We start from the raw sequence: 17165 nt of genomic DNA on the forward strand, positions 1-17165 counted from the left end.
TTTAGTGAAATTAGTATGTAAGCATGTAATTTTCAGCGGTGTTTTACTGTCTCTCTCTTTCTAAATCAGTTTCACATTGTTCTAGTGGGGAAGCCTGTGGTTGTTGAGCAGGTTCTTCTGTCACAGTTCTGACATATGACCAGCAGTGGGGATGTGCTCCCAGAGGGAGAAGCTGGTGTTTATCTTCAGTTCCTTGCTGCAGGAAGGGCATGAGCTGGAGGAGGCTTCCACATTCCACTGAAGCCTGGCTGTGCAGCCAGCACAGCTTTAGGAGCTCATTGCTCAACTGAGTGATGAAGCCGTAGGAAGATCCTGGAGTAAAGGGAACTTTCGAGGTTTCGGCTGTAAGGGAGATCATGGGAGAGTTCTGCATATGATTTGTGTGATGCTTTTATGGAATTTTAAAGAATATTCCTCAAAGGCATGTTCTTGTATTCTTAGTTTCTGTGGGTCTGGCTTGAGGGAGGGGTGTTCTGTTTTGTTTTGAGGGGTTTTGTTTCTAATGAAGAGCATGTGTAGGGGAGTTCTTAGTGTAAATAAAAATGAAGACTGATTAAAACAAAAGGGGAATGCAGGTTTTTTCAGCTGATGTTACTTGTCTTGCACATGGAGTTACAGTTATTGTAGAAAAAGGTTGTTTTTCATGGGAAGCTGCTTTGGTTGGTTTACATTGTGTTTTGTTTGTTTTTTGGTGTTTTTTTTTTTTTTTTTTTAACGAGGCAGTATTTTATCTCATATATGAAAATGAGCCTGTCATGCATTCAGTCAGATCTGAGATTTGTAAATTTGTGCTACAAAATCATGACTGAAATTGTTAATTAGCTGTTTTTAAATTTATGCTGACGTTTTAAAAGTCTTATACTATAATTCTTTTGCCTATAGTGTGCTGGACATGTAACAAAGTATCTGAACTCTTTTTTATTTGAATCATCTATCAATTAAAAAATATTTTCCTTCTTTAATATACTGAATTTAATTTTTTTTTCTTGTTTCCCCATCATTGTTTTCAAGATTTTCAAACTAGTGGTATGACTGTATTTTATTTACTTCTTACATGTAAATTTTATGTGGAAAAGGAGCTTTATTGTTCCTCCAGCTTCTAATCACTTTCTCAGCAATAATGTGGAGAGGAGGTTGTCATTAGTCACACCTGGAAAAGAAGAAAATTTAAAAAATAATGAGAGTGTCTGTTATAGAAAATGTTTGTAGAGTACAAACATCTGTAGAATGTACAAATGAAGTAGAGATCTAAACTCTTTGATTTTTATGTATTGATGTTTTGGAAGAGGATAGAATGCATTGTTCTAATGGTTGCAGAATCTCTGTGATTTCATGGGTCATTAGCAATAGTTATGGTGTTTTCAAAACCAATTTTTACATTACATTTATTTGCCTTAAGGAGATAAGGGAGTATGCATGTTGGGTTTTGTCCCATCAGGTTGATGGGAGGATTGTATTCTATAGCTTGCAAGTGTAATACATTGAAAGAATATATGGTCTTCTGCATGAGTGGGCAGGGCAGGAAGTTTGCCAGAATGATGCAGTTGAGTCATTTGACATAGTTTGCATTAATCTGGGGTGATTTTTTTATTTTTCCATTTTTTTTTCTCTTTCATTATTAGCAAGAAGGCTCATTGTGTGCTCAACATTGTCTGAATAATTTGCTGCAAGGTGAATACTTCAGTCCTGTTGAGTTATCCTCTATTGCACAGCAATTGGATGAGGAAGAAAGGATGAGAATGGCAGAGGGAGGAGTATCTAGTGAAGAATACAGAACATTTCTACAGGTAAAATTATGTTCATTTGAGATTGCTTGATATTGCCTGAAATGCAATATTGTCTGGCACAGACCTGCTATTCTTGCATAGCTAGACAAGGTTAATTTTCTAGTGCTGAAGCTTTTTTAATATATAGGCCTTTTCATTCATGCATCTTAGATGTGCCATTTTCAGATGTCACTAGTACAGCTTTACAATAATTCTACCAAAAGCTACATTACCTTAATCTTACAAGTAGGAAGATGATGAGAAGGATCGGTAATTTGCCTTTTGTTTTTGTAAGCTGGTGTCAGATAGGAACAGAAATTCCCATGTCTGTCTGCCCTTTAAGCACTGAACATCTCTAAAGGTTTGAGTTTTAAATTAAAATGCCTGTTTGGGGCATTGTAATCAGACTTACAGACAAGGACATAAGTCATTGCTTTAAGAATCTGCAGTTACATTTATTTTCACAACTCAATTATTTTTGACCTTTTATGCTTACACCATTTTTCCCTTTTCTCTCTTCCAACTTCACATTGAGCAGCAGCCTTCTGTAAATATGGATGATAGTGGATTCTTCTCAATTCAAGTAAGCACAGCTCTCTTCTGACCATTTTCTGTTTATGCAGTATATGTTCTTTTATGTAATTTAAATGGCACTGAGCATTTCCATCTAGTTACCAATTTATGGGTTTAATGGGATTAAGTGCTGGACTTGCAGATGTTCAGAGTGTTTTCCTTTAAGAACAATGACTTGCAGTTCTTCAGTTCATGGGCCCTCAAATACATAGGAGAAACATGGATTCAGGAACTGTGAAATGACACCTGCTGGCAGTAAGCTTGAGTTCTGTTTCTTGTGGACACTTCAGGTGCAGACCTTGGCTCCCAGGTGAAAAAGCAGAATTCAGATTGCTTTCTCAAATTATAGATTGGAAAGCCCTTGGCAATGGTTACAGGGTTATCACAGTCATCTGCAGATTTTTCTTGGGTGTTTTTGATTATTTTAAGGCCATAGAGGAAAAGTAATTAATAATGAATACTTAAACCAGACCAACAGCAATTTTTTTTTTTTTTTGCCCCAGATTGGGGCTTTTGTCTAGATTAGAACTCCAGGCATCTTTGGCTGTCTCTCAAGCTTTTCAGTGGTACTTGTCAATGCTCAAGAGCCTCGCTTCCTTATGGCCAAATGGGCTGGTTTTGGTTGTTGTTTTTTTTTTTAGCAAGAAACCATTAACAGTTTGGCTTTCCTGCTGTCTTTGAGCTGCTTCAGTAGCTGAAAAAAATGCTTCCTTGTTCTACCTTTTTGTCCTGTCATTGCTTTGTCATTTGAGGCACAGTTGGCTTGCTGAAAGGAATTTGATTTGTTAACTTAAAAGTTCTTACAGCCTTATTTTGTATAGCTTTAAAGAGGTATTGTAAAAGAGTTGGTGCTCAGATCACTAACTGATTGATCCTGTGATAATCCAGTGGTACAAAATTTCCAACAGTTACTGTGAAGAAAGATTGGGATTGTATGGGGGGAAGGGGAAGTAAGGGCAGAGCAGTGCATTGCATCTGGAGAGATGGCAGCTTGCAGTGTTTGTGGAAGGTGAAATGACAGCTTTGCTTGGAGGAGTATGCCCGTTAACAAAGTTGAGTTAAATCCTAGTTTTGTTACTTTTCCTTAGATAAGATATGAGTGTTATGCTTGCATGTGGATTCATGACAGCTGCATTTTGAGTAATGTGATTCCTAGGTTTGCGGGCAATGTTTCAAAATTAAGTTTTATAAAAGCAATATAATTGTTTAGCATAGCTAAGATGGTTGCATTGCTTGAATTTAGATTTGAACTAGTCTGACTCATGAAAAGTGTTCTTTTTTGACAGGTTATAAGCAATGCCTTGAAAGTGTGGGGTTTAGAACTAATCCTCTTCAACAGCCCAGAGTACCAGAGACTTGGGATCGATCCTATGTAAGATTCTTTTATCACCTTGCTTTTATTTTACTGTAAAAATACACTTAATCTGTGTTTTAGATATTTCTTTTAAATTGGTGTTTTATGCTTTGTTTTATGTATTGCCCCCGGCTTTGATTTTTTTTTTTTCTTTTTGGGGGTGCATGCATCTGTCTTCTGTGCCTTCATGAATTTCGGTATCTGTGGCATCACAGATATATGGAGATTTCAGTGATATTGCCAACTTCCTGAATGTTATAAAAGCAGTATGAGTATTCTGTAATGTAACATCAATGGTTGTATTACTGAAACTTTATTATACTTAAGTTGGAATTAGTGATAGCAAAAATCTTAAACATTTTTATGTGCTCTGATTTTAGAGTATTTAATTTTATTTATGTCTTTTGTTTTTCTTTTTACAGAAATGAAAAATCATTTATTTGTAATTATAAGGAACACTGGTTTACAGTTCGAAAGTTAGGAAAACAGGTGACACTGTCTTTTTTATTTTAAAATTCACTTCAGAAATGGGTGTGGAAAAGTGATTGCAAGTAGATTGTGCTTCCCTTTTGCAAGCTTTTGGTGCAGTTTGGTTTAATAGTATCTCATATTACAAACAGGTAAATGTTTGTTTTATCACAAAAATGCCAGGCAGGTCATTGTAAATGTTAGCCTGGGAAAAGACTGTAGGATCAATTCCCTAGTGAATCTGTCCTTTAGGGAGCTACACCTCTGAAGGGGTCTTATGTGACTTCTTAAGCTATTTTCTTTTCTTTGTCTGCATGAAATACTGAAGAAAAGTTGTGCTGGGGGGTCAGGGGGAGTAGGGAATCCTGATCAAAGATTAGGATCCCTACAGAATTCAAGCTTATTTTAATACAGTAAGATACTGGCATTGTAAAATAATTTTGTTTATTTAAATGGGTAGTAGATATAAGGAGAAGTTCAAGTTTTGGATGGATAATAATGGATACTCAAGAGTATCAATTAGAATGAGGTTTGGGGAAGTAGAATCTCAACTTTATGCTATTATAGAAAACTTTGAAAGAATTGTATTCTAAGCAGGAAATAGATATTAAAGGTAAGGGATGGTCATATTAGTATATGGTACATATGTACCAGCCCAGTTCATATCTGTGTCCCTTACAACACCAATTCAATGTTTTATTTAAGCAGCCAATCATTTTTCTGGATCATGCTTGTGTACTTGCAGCTCATGTTGTAGAAAAGCTTATGAGCTTTCATGCAACACGAGCTGATTTAGTGTTTGGTTTTCCCAGGGCTTTTTTCATAGAAAAAATTAATGGAAAACAGCTTTTAGAGTCTGTAATATGGGGACAGGAGTCTGTTTGCCCATTTGGTTCCTTTTTGCAAGTTCTGGCTACTTACATTTTTATCCAGATTTTAAAAAATAAAAATCACTTGTGAGTGAGAAAACTAAATTCTACTGTTCTGCTTTAGTTTAAAAGTATGGCTGATGTTTACAGGCATTTTTTATTTGATATCAAAAAGGCTGGATGTTGTCTTAAAATTATGCTTATTATACAATGCAACCATGTTGGGTGGAATTTTATGAGAGGGCATTCTAACCCAAGACATCCTAAGCTGGAGGGGGGATGCCTTTTTCTGCTTTTACCTGTGGCTTGTAACCTCATGAAGACAGTCCTAGGTGTCTGTTATCTAGAGGGTAATGAGAAGATTTGACAAAATAGGTTGCTTCTCCTCTGTTACAGTGAAAGCAAAATTAGTTTAACAAGATTTTTCTCCTCTGTAGTCTCTTTTGAAATTTGCTGTAGTCTGTCCATCAGATTTTTTACAGAACTTTTTATTCCCCTACACTGTTGGTCTTTTTACCTTTCCCTAGTGGCAAGGAGTGTTTTTGGCAGATGAAGTGATTGCCTGACAGGGTGGTAGATAGTCACTTACATTGTTGTATGGGCCTGGCTGCAAGTCTGTGGGTGCATATATGGAAGTTTGGGTAGATCAGTGCACTTCTGTGAGAATGGAGATAAAATTCTCCTTCCACTCAGTCAAATGGTGCTTTCTGGTTAAAACTGTATCATATTGAGTTAGGAGGTCTGAAAAAAAGTTCTTTAGCTTCATTGGAATATATATGGGAGTTTAAAGGTAGGCTTATTTTGTTTCACTTTGAGTATATTTTCTCTCTAGAAGTTTTATGTGAGTATAATACTGTTTCTGTTCAGAAGTATTATAAATTACTGGTTATGGTCTTTGGGTAACTAGAAATGAGTTGTGTATGAAGCATCCCCTGTTATAATATAGTGCTGTACTCTCAGCATACTAAATTTGAGTAATTTTTTTTTTAATTTTTAAGTTTAAAAATTACTTGAGAGAAGGGTGAATACTAGTTTTCAGCATCACCAGTTATTAAAGATGGAATGTTCCATGACAGTATTTAATGGAAATAATTGAATGTCTGTTTTCTGTGTCTTTTAATTTCTTAACACATAGCATGAACTGATGAAGGGTTTGTTACTGCATTAGTCTCAGGTTTAAAACTAGGATTAAGCAGAGTTTTAGAATGATGTCTGAAATAAATCTAAATACAATGGCTGTTTTAATGTGTTTCCCTAGTACCAGTATTCAGTAATGGGAGAGAGCATGCAGTAATTTCTGCACTTCAGATGTCCTGTTAGAGTATTTGAAGAATAATGTTTAGCAGTATAGGTATTATACTTAAAAAAACTTTTATTTGATAATTTATTTTACTAGATTTATTTGGCTATTCAATAATAAAAAATTACCACAATGTACAGGAATGGATTACCGAGTAATCTTCATGCTAAGTTGTTCTCTCAACCTTTTTTTTTTTCTTAATTACAGTGGTTTAACTTGAACTCTCTCTTGATGGGTCCAGAACTAATATCAGATACATATCTTGCACTTTTCTTGGCTCAATTACAACAGGAAGGTAATAGTAACTTGCAGATGTTAAATCTCATTAATTAAAAGTAGGTAATAATCATTATTTCTTAGAACTTATATATTCAGTTAACTACCCTTAGTTTTATGATTGAAATAACCCAAGTTCTTATTATAAAAGGTAGAGTCTTACATCTTAAATTGCACATTATTGTATTCCATATAGTGTGCATTTTAGAGTGCACACTATATGGAATATAGTGCACTTCAATGTTGTAGACTTACAATTTCTTTTTCTCAGGTTATTCCATATTTGTAGTAAAAGGTGACCTGCCAGACTGTGAGGCTGATCAGCTGCTGCAGATGATTCGGGTACAGCAAATGCAGCGACCAAAATTGATTGGAGAAGAAGCAGCACAGTCAAGAGATCAGAGGTAAGGTAAATGAAGATTTTATTTTGATAATGTTCAGTATGATTGGTTTGTAATTTGGAAGTCATAAGAAGTACCTTTAGTTCAATGTTTATGGCTGTTGCACACAGTAAAAGCAAGTTGATGGACAACAAATGGTGTATTTTTAAGTGGGCAAAAGCTGGCTTGAGAAGGGTTGAGTCTTTCCATGTGCATAAGCATATCATAGTGCAGACTTTTGACTTAGGGTGGAAAATAGTTTAGAAAATCCTATAAACTATGGTTAATAGTAATTATTTTATAATTAAGACTGGTTTGTGCATTATGTCATAAGTAGAAAAAAATGAGAAACTGATCTTTGAGTTCCATGTCATATAAATCATACAGCATTCCCTTTTGGAATAATTTTACTGTAACATTGTGGTGCTGCTCGTTTTTGATAGATTCTGCTAATATAAAACATCCTTGAAAGCATATAAAGTTAGTACTTTATGCACTTCTGCAATGATTTCACTGAATTTTCATAGTGAATAAATTGCATACTGATAAAAAGGCTTCTCAGAGGAATTCATTACTTTTTTTCTGCTTGGTAAAGTTAAACTGATGTTGTAAATTGATGGAATAATTAGCAGTAACATGGAAAGTGTGTACAGTTTGCATGGGTTCTGTTGCTTTAGTGTGGCCTTCAAATCCTCCTTGAGAAGGAGACTGTTTGCACTTTTTTCTGTTGGTGTAAGTGTTTAAATAGCAGTAGGCTTGAATAATGTGTATCACGGCTTTTTGTGGGCTTATAATTTTTGATGATTTACTATCTAATAGCTTGCAACATGTGCATTGGTTTAGAGGTCACCGTGTGGCAAACATGTGTTAAGGTTGCTCTGCAGTTGCTTGCAGCCCTTTTGTGCTTTTTCATTTTTCAGGAAAATAGTTTTGTATGTAACAGGTTTTCACAAGAAAAATATTTCTCCCAATGTTAAACCTGGCAGAACATACTAATTTGAACCTCATAATAAAATCTAATATAATTTCTGTCTGGATTTTGTTACGAATGTATGAATTTCACAGGCTACCCAGAAGTGACGTGGACCAAGCAATAGAAGTTAACCATCCTTTTGACGGAACAGGCATGTTAGATGAAGATGAAGAGAATTTTCAGAGAGCCCTGGCTCTAAGTAGGCAGGAAATTGATATGGAGGATGAAGAAGCTGATCTTCGCAGAGCCATTCAGCTCAGCATGCAAGGTGCAGTGCTTATCTAAATTTCTTACAGTGCTTTAAGCAGCTCCTGGAATCACTTTGTCAGGCAATTTTTCCAGCATGTGTCAATATCTCTGGAAAGACTGGTTTGAGGCATGGAAGGACAATCCAGGATTGCACGTAGCTATCTCCCTCCTGCTTTTTGAAAAGTTGTAACTTGCATGTTGTTATTGATTATTAGAAAAGAAGAATAAATTGACAAAGGGTAGCAGGAGGACAGGGAAACAGTTGTAAGGTGAGGAGAAGAGAAATTATCAAGCGTAGTTCTTCTAGGAGCTTAGATCACCAAATAGTCTTTCTTCTCAAGTTTGAAGACGTTTTTTAAGTTGTATTTTATTTGCTAACTTCATTTTACTATAATTAGTAGGATATGTTCTGCTTTTAGGTAGCCGTCGAAGTGAGCTCTCAGGCTCATTACCACAGAATGTGCCTCAGTCATCTCACAGCAGTCAGACAGACTCCCTTTCTTCAGAAGAACTGCGAAGGAGAAGACAAGCATATTTTGAAAAGTAAAGTAGTTGATAGAAAACTGCATGTGGAAGTACATATATTTTTCAGTGCTTTTGGGGTGTGGATGGGTTTCTTACTGAGGTCCAGCTCAACTTTTCTGTCTTAATATGATTTCCTAATGGTACCTGAATTTTACTATTCTCTGGTGGTTCCTACAGAGAAACCTCTAGTAAGAGGGTGTTTGTTAATAATGCAGTAGTCTTGCTACTACTGCAAGTCTTGCAAAGAAAGAAAAGAAAACATATATTATAAAAGTACTTTAAATGAAATTCTGTAAATTTCTGCAACTACCTTCCCAACAAAAAGTATTATTTCTCTAAGACTTTGCTTTTGGGTAAGTACATGCTTCTCATGTGCATCACATAAAAGCATTGTACACATTTTATGTTACTGTTCTGGTGTACCTTCTTAATAGATGAGCTATTGTAGCTTTTCCTTATCTGTGTCTTACAGTAATAAAGGAAATAAAGATCAGGGAGAAATGCTATGGATGGGAGGAGTTAGGCTTCACATGGTAGGATAAGAATGCAGAGCTTCCAAATCCTGGGAAAATAGTCTTGTGGCTTGGAATATAATACTGGGAAGATACCTATGTGAAGCTTAGCAGGGTGAAATGATAAAAGAGATTTTGGGCACAGGGGTGTTATTGTACCAAACATCTTCTACTTCTGACTCCTGGCCTTCCTTACAATGAAATGAACTTGATTCACATCTCATATTGATTCTAATACTAATCTTGTCTTACAAATGTATGACCCTTTCAGACAGCAACATCAGCTACAGCAGCAAGATCAGACTCCAAACCTAAAGGACAAAGCACCTCTTAGTTCAAGCACTGCAGAACCTGGCGCAGGTATTGTTTTTTAACCTTACATTCAGCACTGCAGTGTGGCTTTTTCATCTGTTATTGTTGTTTATTAATTTTCCTTGTCTGCCTACTTTGTCACTTCAGCAGCCATTCCAATGGTGTATTACAGCCATTACTGTATTGGCAGTGAAGAAAATTATCACTTTCCTGAAAAGCCTGTTTCCCTTTGAATGTCAATATCCTATTTCAAAGTGAAGAGAATTGCTATTACCCCAGCTGTTTGTTTTCTAAATTACTTTTAAAGTTGATTGACAACTTGGAATAGTATCTGACAAAGTTACTGGAACCAGTTTTTAGAAGACCATGTGTAGATCTTACCAGTGTCAGGTATTGGTGATCCAAAACTGGTGTATATTGTTGCAAACTGACTGTTGTTGGTAAAAAACTACTTGCAAAATGTTTAGTGATTTTAAAAACAAAACCAGTTTTGTCAGTGGGGTAGGAAAAGGTGGCCATGGATGAAATGAACAACAAATGCATTTAACTATAGTTAAGAACTGTGAATTTATTACAGCTTGTATGCATGTATTGTCTTTAGGAGGTGATATGAGTGAAGAAGACATGCTTCAAGCAGCCATGAATATGTCTCTGGAGTCTGTCAGAAACCAATTGAATTCAGAAGAGGAGAAATAACATCATTTTTTTCCGTCTTATTGTCAAAACGCTAAGTCTCAATTAAAATTCTACTGTGTGGATGTTGCACAAGCAGGGTTCATTTCAGAGTTGTGGAAGCAGGAATGGAAGGGGGCTGCTGGAGGTCAGTTTAGAGAGGATCTGCAAATACAAAAAAGATTGCACTAATTTAGAGAACTGTAGCACTCCTACAAAACATTGCTCGCAAGAGTAGTGGTGTTAAAATTACTGGAACCATTCACACAAAGTTAGACAAGGGTAGCAGCTGTAACTTTAAAAAGTAAAGCTTTTAAAGCTTGCATTAAAAAAGCAAGTTTCAACTGTTCTGAAGAATTCTATAGAAGATACAAATAGTGCTGAAAACAGCATCAAATTATTTTCTTCAGTACTGGTGGAAAAACAGATACAAGTAATAAGTTATGCTCATAAATTATTTTTAATAGATCACTCTAAAGTGGGGAGACTAATTAAATTACATTAATCTTAAATAATTTATTTTTGATTGTTTATTATGAATGATTTAATGTCAACTTTTTGATCCTGCTGTCCACTTTTGAAATGATCCATTCTGCAGGAGAAACAAACCCATAAATTTCATACTTTTCAATTCAAGACAAAATTTTATTGTTGACTATAATGTTACTCCTGAGTCTTTCAGTGATTTCTGACTTTGTAACAATTTTTGGTTTTACTTTCAATTCCAATTGTAAAATTTTAGATCCATGTTTAACATATTGTCTTTTAGCAGATAACTTGCCTTATTTGGCTTGGGGTTTTGTTGTTCTTGTTTGGTTTTAATTATTGTTTTCTTATTTTCTTTCTTGTTATAGCAATTTTCTTTTTACTACAAAAGCAGCATATACTCAATTGGGTTGAACAGGTTTTCTTTTCTACCTCTTCCAGAGAATTTTTCTCTTCAAGCTCGACCCTTTTATTCTGGCCTTTCAGTATGAGTGAGCTGTAACTGAGTCTAGGAGAAAGTAGGAGGGGATTTAGGTGCCATAAAGTCAGTGCCACACACATAAGATGCACTCCTGCAATCTGAAGTGACCCCTGTGCAAGTAGCTCTTTTAAGAATGAATATTTATGCCTGTGTGGATGTTCTTTCTGAAATGCTTTCTATGAGTCTGTCAGAATGTTGCAGTTTTTTCAGGAATGGCCTTTATTCACGCACCTTACAATTTTTTATTACGTTGTTTCTGATCCTGAGAAAAATTGGGAAGCAAAGTATGTGAGATAGCTTATGCTATTGGTTGTAAGACATTTGCTTTGATATCCAGGATGAATGTGTAACAGGGTGACCAAACCTGACCTTGAACTTCAGTGCAACAAAAGAGAGATGTTTCATTTTCTTAAATGGTGCTTGAAATACAAATTCTGTTTACATATAAATTATATGGAAATATGTTGTAGATAGAGTATATAAGCTGTAGTCCAGTTAAAGCATTAACAGTTAGCACAGGCATTCTAAGAATCTTTCAAAGATAACCCCATATTTCTTTATCAAAATATTCTAAAGTTACATCTTTGCGCAATAGTAACATTTAATTAAAATTAGTAAGAAATGAATGGTAGCTAGATGGAAATACACATTCAGCATCAAGTAGTACTGTACATGAAAGGGCTCTTACCTCTCAGTAAAGATTTGTTTACAGCAATGGTTTCCTGATAGCTTGGGATATTGTTATGGTATACATAATCGGGCTAAATTCTGTTTTTCTTATCTGTGTGCTGCATTTTCACCAATGTCACCAGAACCACTAGTATTTGTTACACAATATGGATTTTGACATGAGATAGCACTACTTTTTAAAAACTGATTTTTGTGTTTTTAAAATAATCCTGTCATCCGTGTTATAATTATTTGCAATGTCTCAAATTATTATAGCTAAACAATTACTTTAAAAGTCCATCTATGCGTATGCCATTTTGAAATGCTGTATTTTTCAGGGTGTGATTTTCTGCTTTCAGTTTGAAATTTCTATGCAACTGAAAGCAAGAAAGGTGTCTAAAGCACTGATTTTTTTTTCCTTATCTGTCAATTAACCACAGCTTAGTTTTCCTTTCTTGGTTGTGCCATAAACTAATTCTGAAATAAGACTCATTTTTATCAATAGGTGTAGACTGGCAGGCTGATGCCAGTACCTGCAACTCAGACCTTTTATCCTCTCTTATAGGAACATAATAAAAATATTATTTTTAGCTCTAGCAGCCCTATATTAAAAAAAAAAATCTGCTCCTTAAATCTCACTGACTGTAACCCGGGCCAACTATCTGGTTTTATAATCACTAAAACATGGAGGTTTGCCTTTGAACTTTCATGTCACATCATAAGTCACTTCATCACCCCAGTATTTTAATATGGAAGAAATACAAAATGTCAGTGCCTGAAAGGCGCAGCTGAGTCATGATCACAGGGCCAACTATTTCCCTTTCTATGGAGAAATGCTGTCACTCAACAAATACCAGTTTGATTTTTAGAGAAATGTCAAGTTCAATGATGTAGGCATGTCTTATCTAGACAAGCAGTTACGAGAGGGCAATTTAAGCTACATCTGTTAATTCACATAATTCTGTTGCTGAAAAAGACCTGCTAGAAACCATCCATTAATCCAGCCCAGTCCACCACTAATTGTAATGTTCCTGAGCACCACAGCCACACCTCTCTTAAATAGCTTCAGGGAGGGGGCTCAACCACTTGCCTGGGCAGCCTGTTCCAATGGTGAACAACTTTTTCAGGGAATAAATACTTCCTGATACCCAAACTGAACCTCCCCTGGTACAAATTGAGGCCATTTCCTCTCATCTTCTCACTTGTTATCTGGGAGATGAGGCTGACACCCACCATGCTACAACCTCCTTTCAGGACTTGTAGGGAGTGACAGGGTCTCTATTTGAACTGTACCCAAGGAAAAAACTCATACTAATTGCTGACAGTGCATATTCTATAACCCAGGTCTCAAGTTCAAAATGTCTGGACCTGGCAAGAAGCTGTTAATAAAACACTGCTGTCATTTTTTGGTGTTCATTCTTTCAATGATAAACAGTTATCAGTGTGACTTAACTATGCTTCTAATTTACTAATTTAGAGTGTACTTCCGGTGTTACCTGCCCTGTCAAGCTGAAGGGTTGGGTTTTTTTCCCATGTAACAGCTTTAGGCCAAAGTCCATTGTGAGGGAGCAGACATTGTTTTTTATTGATTTTTTTTTTTTTAATTATAGAATTATATTTGATGGAATTTCAGGCTTCATTCATTCAGCAGCTTTTACTGTTTTCCGGTGAATGGTCCATGTGACATAAATTATGGTTTTGTGCCAGTAGAAATAAAAGGGGCAGGGGGAGTGAGTGATATAATAAATATCTTCCATAATTACTTCTCTAAGTATAATTCTGCAAACTGCTTTCATGGTCTTACAGTGAAGGCAGGAGGAACAAGAGTTGTAATGCAGTCATGCTTGCACGCAATTCTTGTTAGGCACAGCAAGTACAAATATGAGCTGTTCAAATGCTTACATCTTTCTAGACCTGAAATGAATATGATACCATACTGGCTTACTTTAAGATCTGAGCTTCCTGTGCCTTTCAAAGAACTGAAGCAAATTTAAGTGTAGGTTTCAGTTAGGGTACTCTTCTTGTCATACTTTTATTACTTTGCAGACTACTTGAAAATAACCAGTACATATCTAAATCTATCATGTGTTTTAATGTTGGACTATTGCCTCTATTACAAACTTACAGAATGGTGGGGGGCTTCTGCAGGTGTCTAGTAGACAAATATTACCATTGGCAAGTGTTTTGTCTTATTACAAAACTGACTGGCTTAAAAATTAACATGTTACAGTTCTAAAATGTGAAATTTTCTAGTATTAATTATTGATTCAAATGATAATGAAAACATAAAAATGGTGGCCTTTGTACAGAAAAATACAGTATGGGGGAATAGGATCAGAGAATTAGAACTCAGACTTACAGACTTACAGTTCACGTTACCAGCACTTCACTTTTAAAGGAATTGAAATAAGAATCCAAGGAAGAGAATAACTGATGTGGAAACTTTTTTTAAGGGCTTAAATAGAAAATTATGTTGTTTGCTTGGTAAGCCATTACTGTCTTGCATAGAACAAACTTAAGTCCTGGAATATCTTGATAATTATTCACAAATCATTACAGAAAAAAAGGAAAATATGTCCAACATGTAATAAATAGATACCTATTCCATATACACAGTCACTTGTTCAAGTGAGAACAATACTTAGTACATTCAAACTGGCTGGGTCCAAATGCTTACTTCTTCAGTTTTGAATTGGTAGCTTTGTCTTGTATCCAGGTTTTCATCTTAAAAGCATGAGCTCTTCTGCAATAAATTTTTTTAATCCTCATACACACATTTTGCCTTATTTGCATTTCAGAGACAGAGGGAATGCTGGAGTATTTAACCTGCCATAGTCACCTTTTTCCCCAGTTACAGTTCTTCAGACAGTTAGTGCATGTGACTTTACAACTGCTTTCATCAAATCAAAATACTTATATATTATTTTCTTTGTTAAGAAAATAATTATAACTACACTTTTCTTTTAAACTCCATCCTCAGTACAGCAGGCACTGTGTGAATTCAGGAAGGAACTTCAGGAGGGAAAAAAGGGATGTAATACTTAAATGCCACTGTGCAAAATCAAAATGGAAAAAAAAAAAGATAAAAACCTTGATCCTGTCTTTTTTTTTTTTTTTTTTTTTTTGCTACATGAAACCCCCTGTGTACAAATCACTGTAGAGTTAGGATTTTGTAAGGGAATAATTTTTCATCTCTCACCTAATAGTTGTGTATTTTAGAAATCATTTTCAGTAAGATTTTTTTGTCAAGACTGTTTTCATATCACATCTTTGGCTCTGGATTCCTGTATAATTTTTGCCTATTTTGTGTATATAAAGCATAGAATACTGAAAAGATTTAAAAAGGGAAAGCTGAAATGCTTTGTCATTGTTTTGACTGGAAAATGGCAGCACTGTTGGATATTTTGAAAATGCTCTCCAAATAGGCATGAATATATATGGTTGTATTTGATATCACTTTTTTAAATAAATATGATTATAGCTTCTAATGTTTCTCTCTTAAGTATTTGCATATACTTTATATATATATATATAAAGCACTATACGTGCTTTCCCTTACGTGTGGATGGGGCACAGAAACATCAAACATTGAAATCTCATCCCTGGTATCAGTGGGCTTTGCACCAGAGGTGTTTGGACAGAGCAGTGGGATAGTTTTCTGTTGCTGACATTTCATCATCTCGGAGTCTTTGCCTCTGTTGATACTCCAAAAGTTGTGTAAAGACACTCCTGTTAAGGAAGGAAGTTGGTGCCAATTATAGTTATGTTACATCTTTAAAAATTGTATGCTTTTTAATTTTTAAAGCTACAGTTTCCTGCTTTGTTGCCAGAATACTCATTCTTTTTGTGACACAATGCATTGCTCTTGTAGCTTAGTCAAAACAGAGTATATTAGATGATTTCTCTGTGCCCTTATTAACACTGGATGAAGTCAGTCAGCTAAAAAAATACTTAAAATGCTAAATAGTTTCTAATTTTGCAAGAGTAGTAACTAAAAACAGTGTTACAAAAAGTCTTCTGTGCTACTTTATTGACTACATGCCTTACTTGGCATTATAATATTTACCACCATAGAAGACATTTTTTATCATCCCTAAATATTTTATTGTGGGTAACCATAAGGGTGACAAGTACGCCATTAAATTAATATACCGGTGAAATCAGTTATAAACCTGATAGAAAAATTGTTCCATGAAGAAGAGGGAAAACAATCTTTATTAGAGAACTTTTAACTTCTAAACTCCTGGACAACACACCATGCCCAGCCTTAGCATTGCCTGTGAGTGCCAGAGGCCAGTAAAAGGTAAGAGAGTATTGCAGGCCAGCCGTGAGCCCTTCACCTGCTCTGCAAGATCCGTTTGGGAAGCAACAAGCAGGTTCTTCCACCTCAGCCTGCTGATGTTTGCCAGCTTGTAACTCTAGAGCCTGTGTTTTGTGCCTGCTGCATTCTCAGCAGGCACAAAAATTCTAAAAAAGATTTCACCTGTGAAATGCTCTTCTCAGCTTCATTTTGCTGTTTATGTGGTGCTTTAATTACACATATTTTTATGTAGTTATCAGTCTGAAACGGGCAATGATCCAGCTGCCCTGTATTTCCAGCATTATGTATATGTATAAATTCATATGTAAATGCATAAATACATTTCCCTGTATTTATACCAGCATTTTTTGTAACCGTCATTCTGACTGATACAAAACTGCTTTTTCTGTTATAGTCCAGAACTCCTTGTAGTCCCAAGTTTAAATACTTCACTTGATCAAAAAACAAAAAGAAATTCGAATTGGAGCAGTTCTGGGGTTCTGGCTGGAAATACAACCAGGAATCACAGACTGGGTCAGGTTAGAGGGGACCGTAGTGTTCATCCTACAGCACACGGCTCCGCATTCAAACGATTCCCGAGTATCTCCAGTGAGGGAGGCTCCACAGCCTCTCTGGGCAACCTGTTCCGTGAGCAGTCACTGCACAGCAAACAAGCTTTTCCTGATGTTCAGGCGGATCTTCCTGTGCATCAGGAGATGCACATGGGGAGCCCAGCCCTTGTCCCGTAGCTGGGCTCCAGCGGGAAGAGCCCGGCGCGGCCTCTTGGCCCCTCTCCCTGGGATTCTGACACATCGATCGCGTGCCCTCAGTCTTCCCACGCCACTCCATGTGCATCCGAAGCAGCGGGGCTCCAGGACCGTGTGTGTGAGAACACATATTCAAACACGAATGGTGTCTCATCTCGCACACAGCACACTGTTGCTAATGGCCCAGACCCACGCGGGCGGGGCAGCCACGCCGCCATCCCGGCATCCTCTGC

The 17165-nt window shown here is 36.1% G+C and overlaps 1 protein-coding gene across 2 annotated transcripts in view; it reads left to right on the plus strand.

Moving 5' to 3' along the window:
* The window catches only part of ATXN3 (ataxin 3), a 15430-nt gene extending 1205 nt beyond the window's left edge, over positions 1-14225 (plus strand). For both annotated transcript variants that reach the window (XM_064423549.1, XM_064423550.1), the window contains exons 2-11: positions 1623-1787; positions 2305-2349; positions 3626-3711; positions 4116-4182; positions 6538-6625; positions 6878-7010; positions 8052-8227; positions 8628-8751; positions 9517-9605; positions 10159-14225. In XM_064423549.1, coding sequence (XP_064279619.1) covers positions 1623-1787; positions 2305-2349; positions 3626-3711; positions 4116-4182; positions 6538-6625; positions 6878-7010; positions 8052-8227; positions 8628-8751; positions 9517-9605; positions 10159-10253 — 1068 coding nt within the window. In that variant the 3' untranslated portion in view covers positions 10254-14225. The remainder of the gene's footprint in view (positions 1-1622; positions 1788-2304; positions 2350-3625; positions 3712-4115; positions 4183-6537; positions 6626-6877; positions 7011-8051; positions 8228-8627; positions 8752-9516; positions 9606-10158) is intronic.
* The last annotated feature ends 2940 nt before the right edge of the window (positions 14226-17165 follow it).

The sequence above is a fragment of the Passer domesticus genome, chromosome 6 (genome assembly GCF_036417665.1).
Source record: "Passer domesticus isolate bPasDom1 chromosome 6, bPasDom1.hap1, whole genome shotgun sequence".
Classification (NCBI taxonomy): Eukaryota; Metazoa; Chordata; class Aves; order Passeriformes; family Passeridae; genus Passer; species Passer domesticus.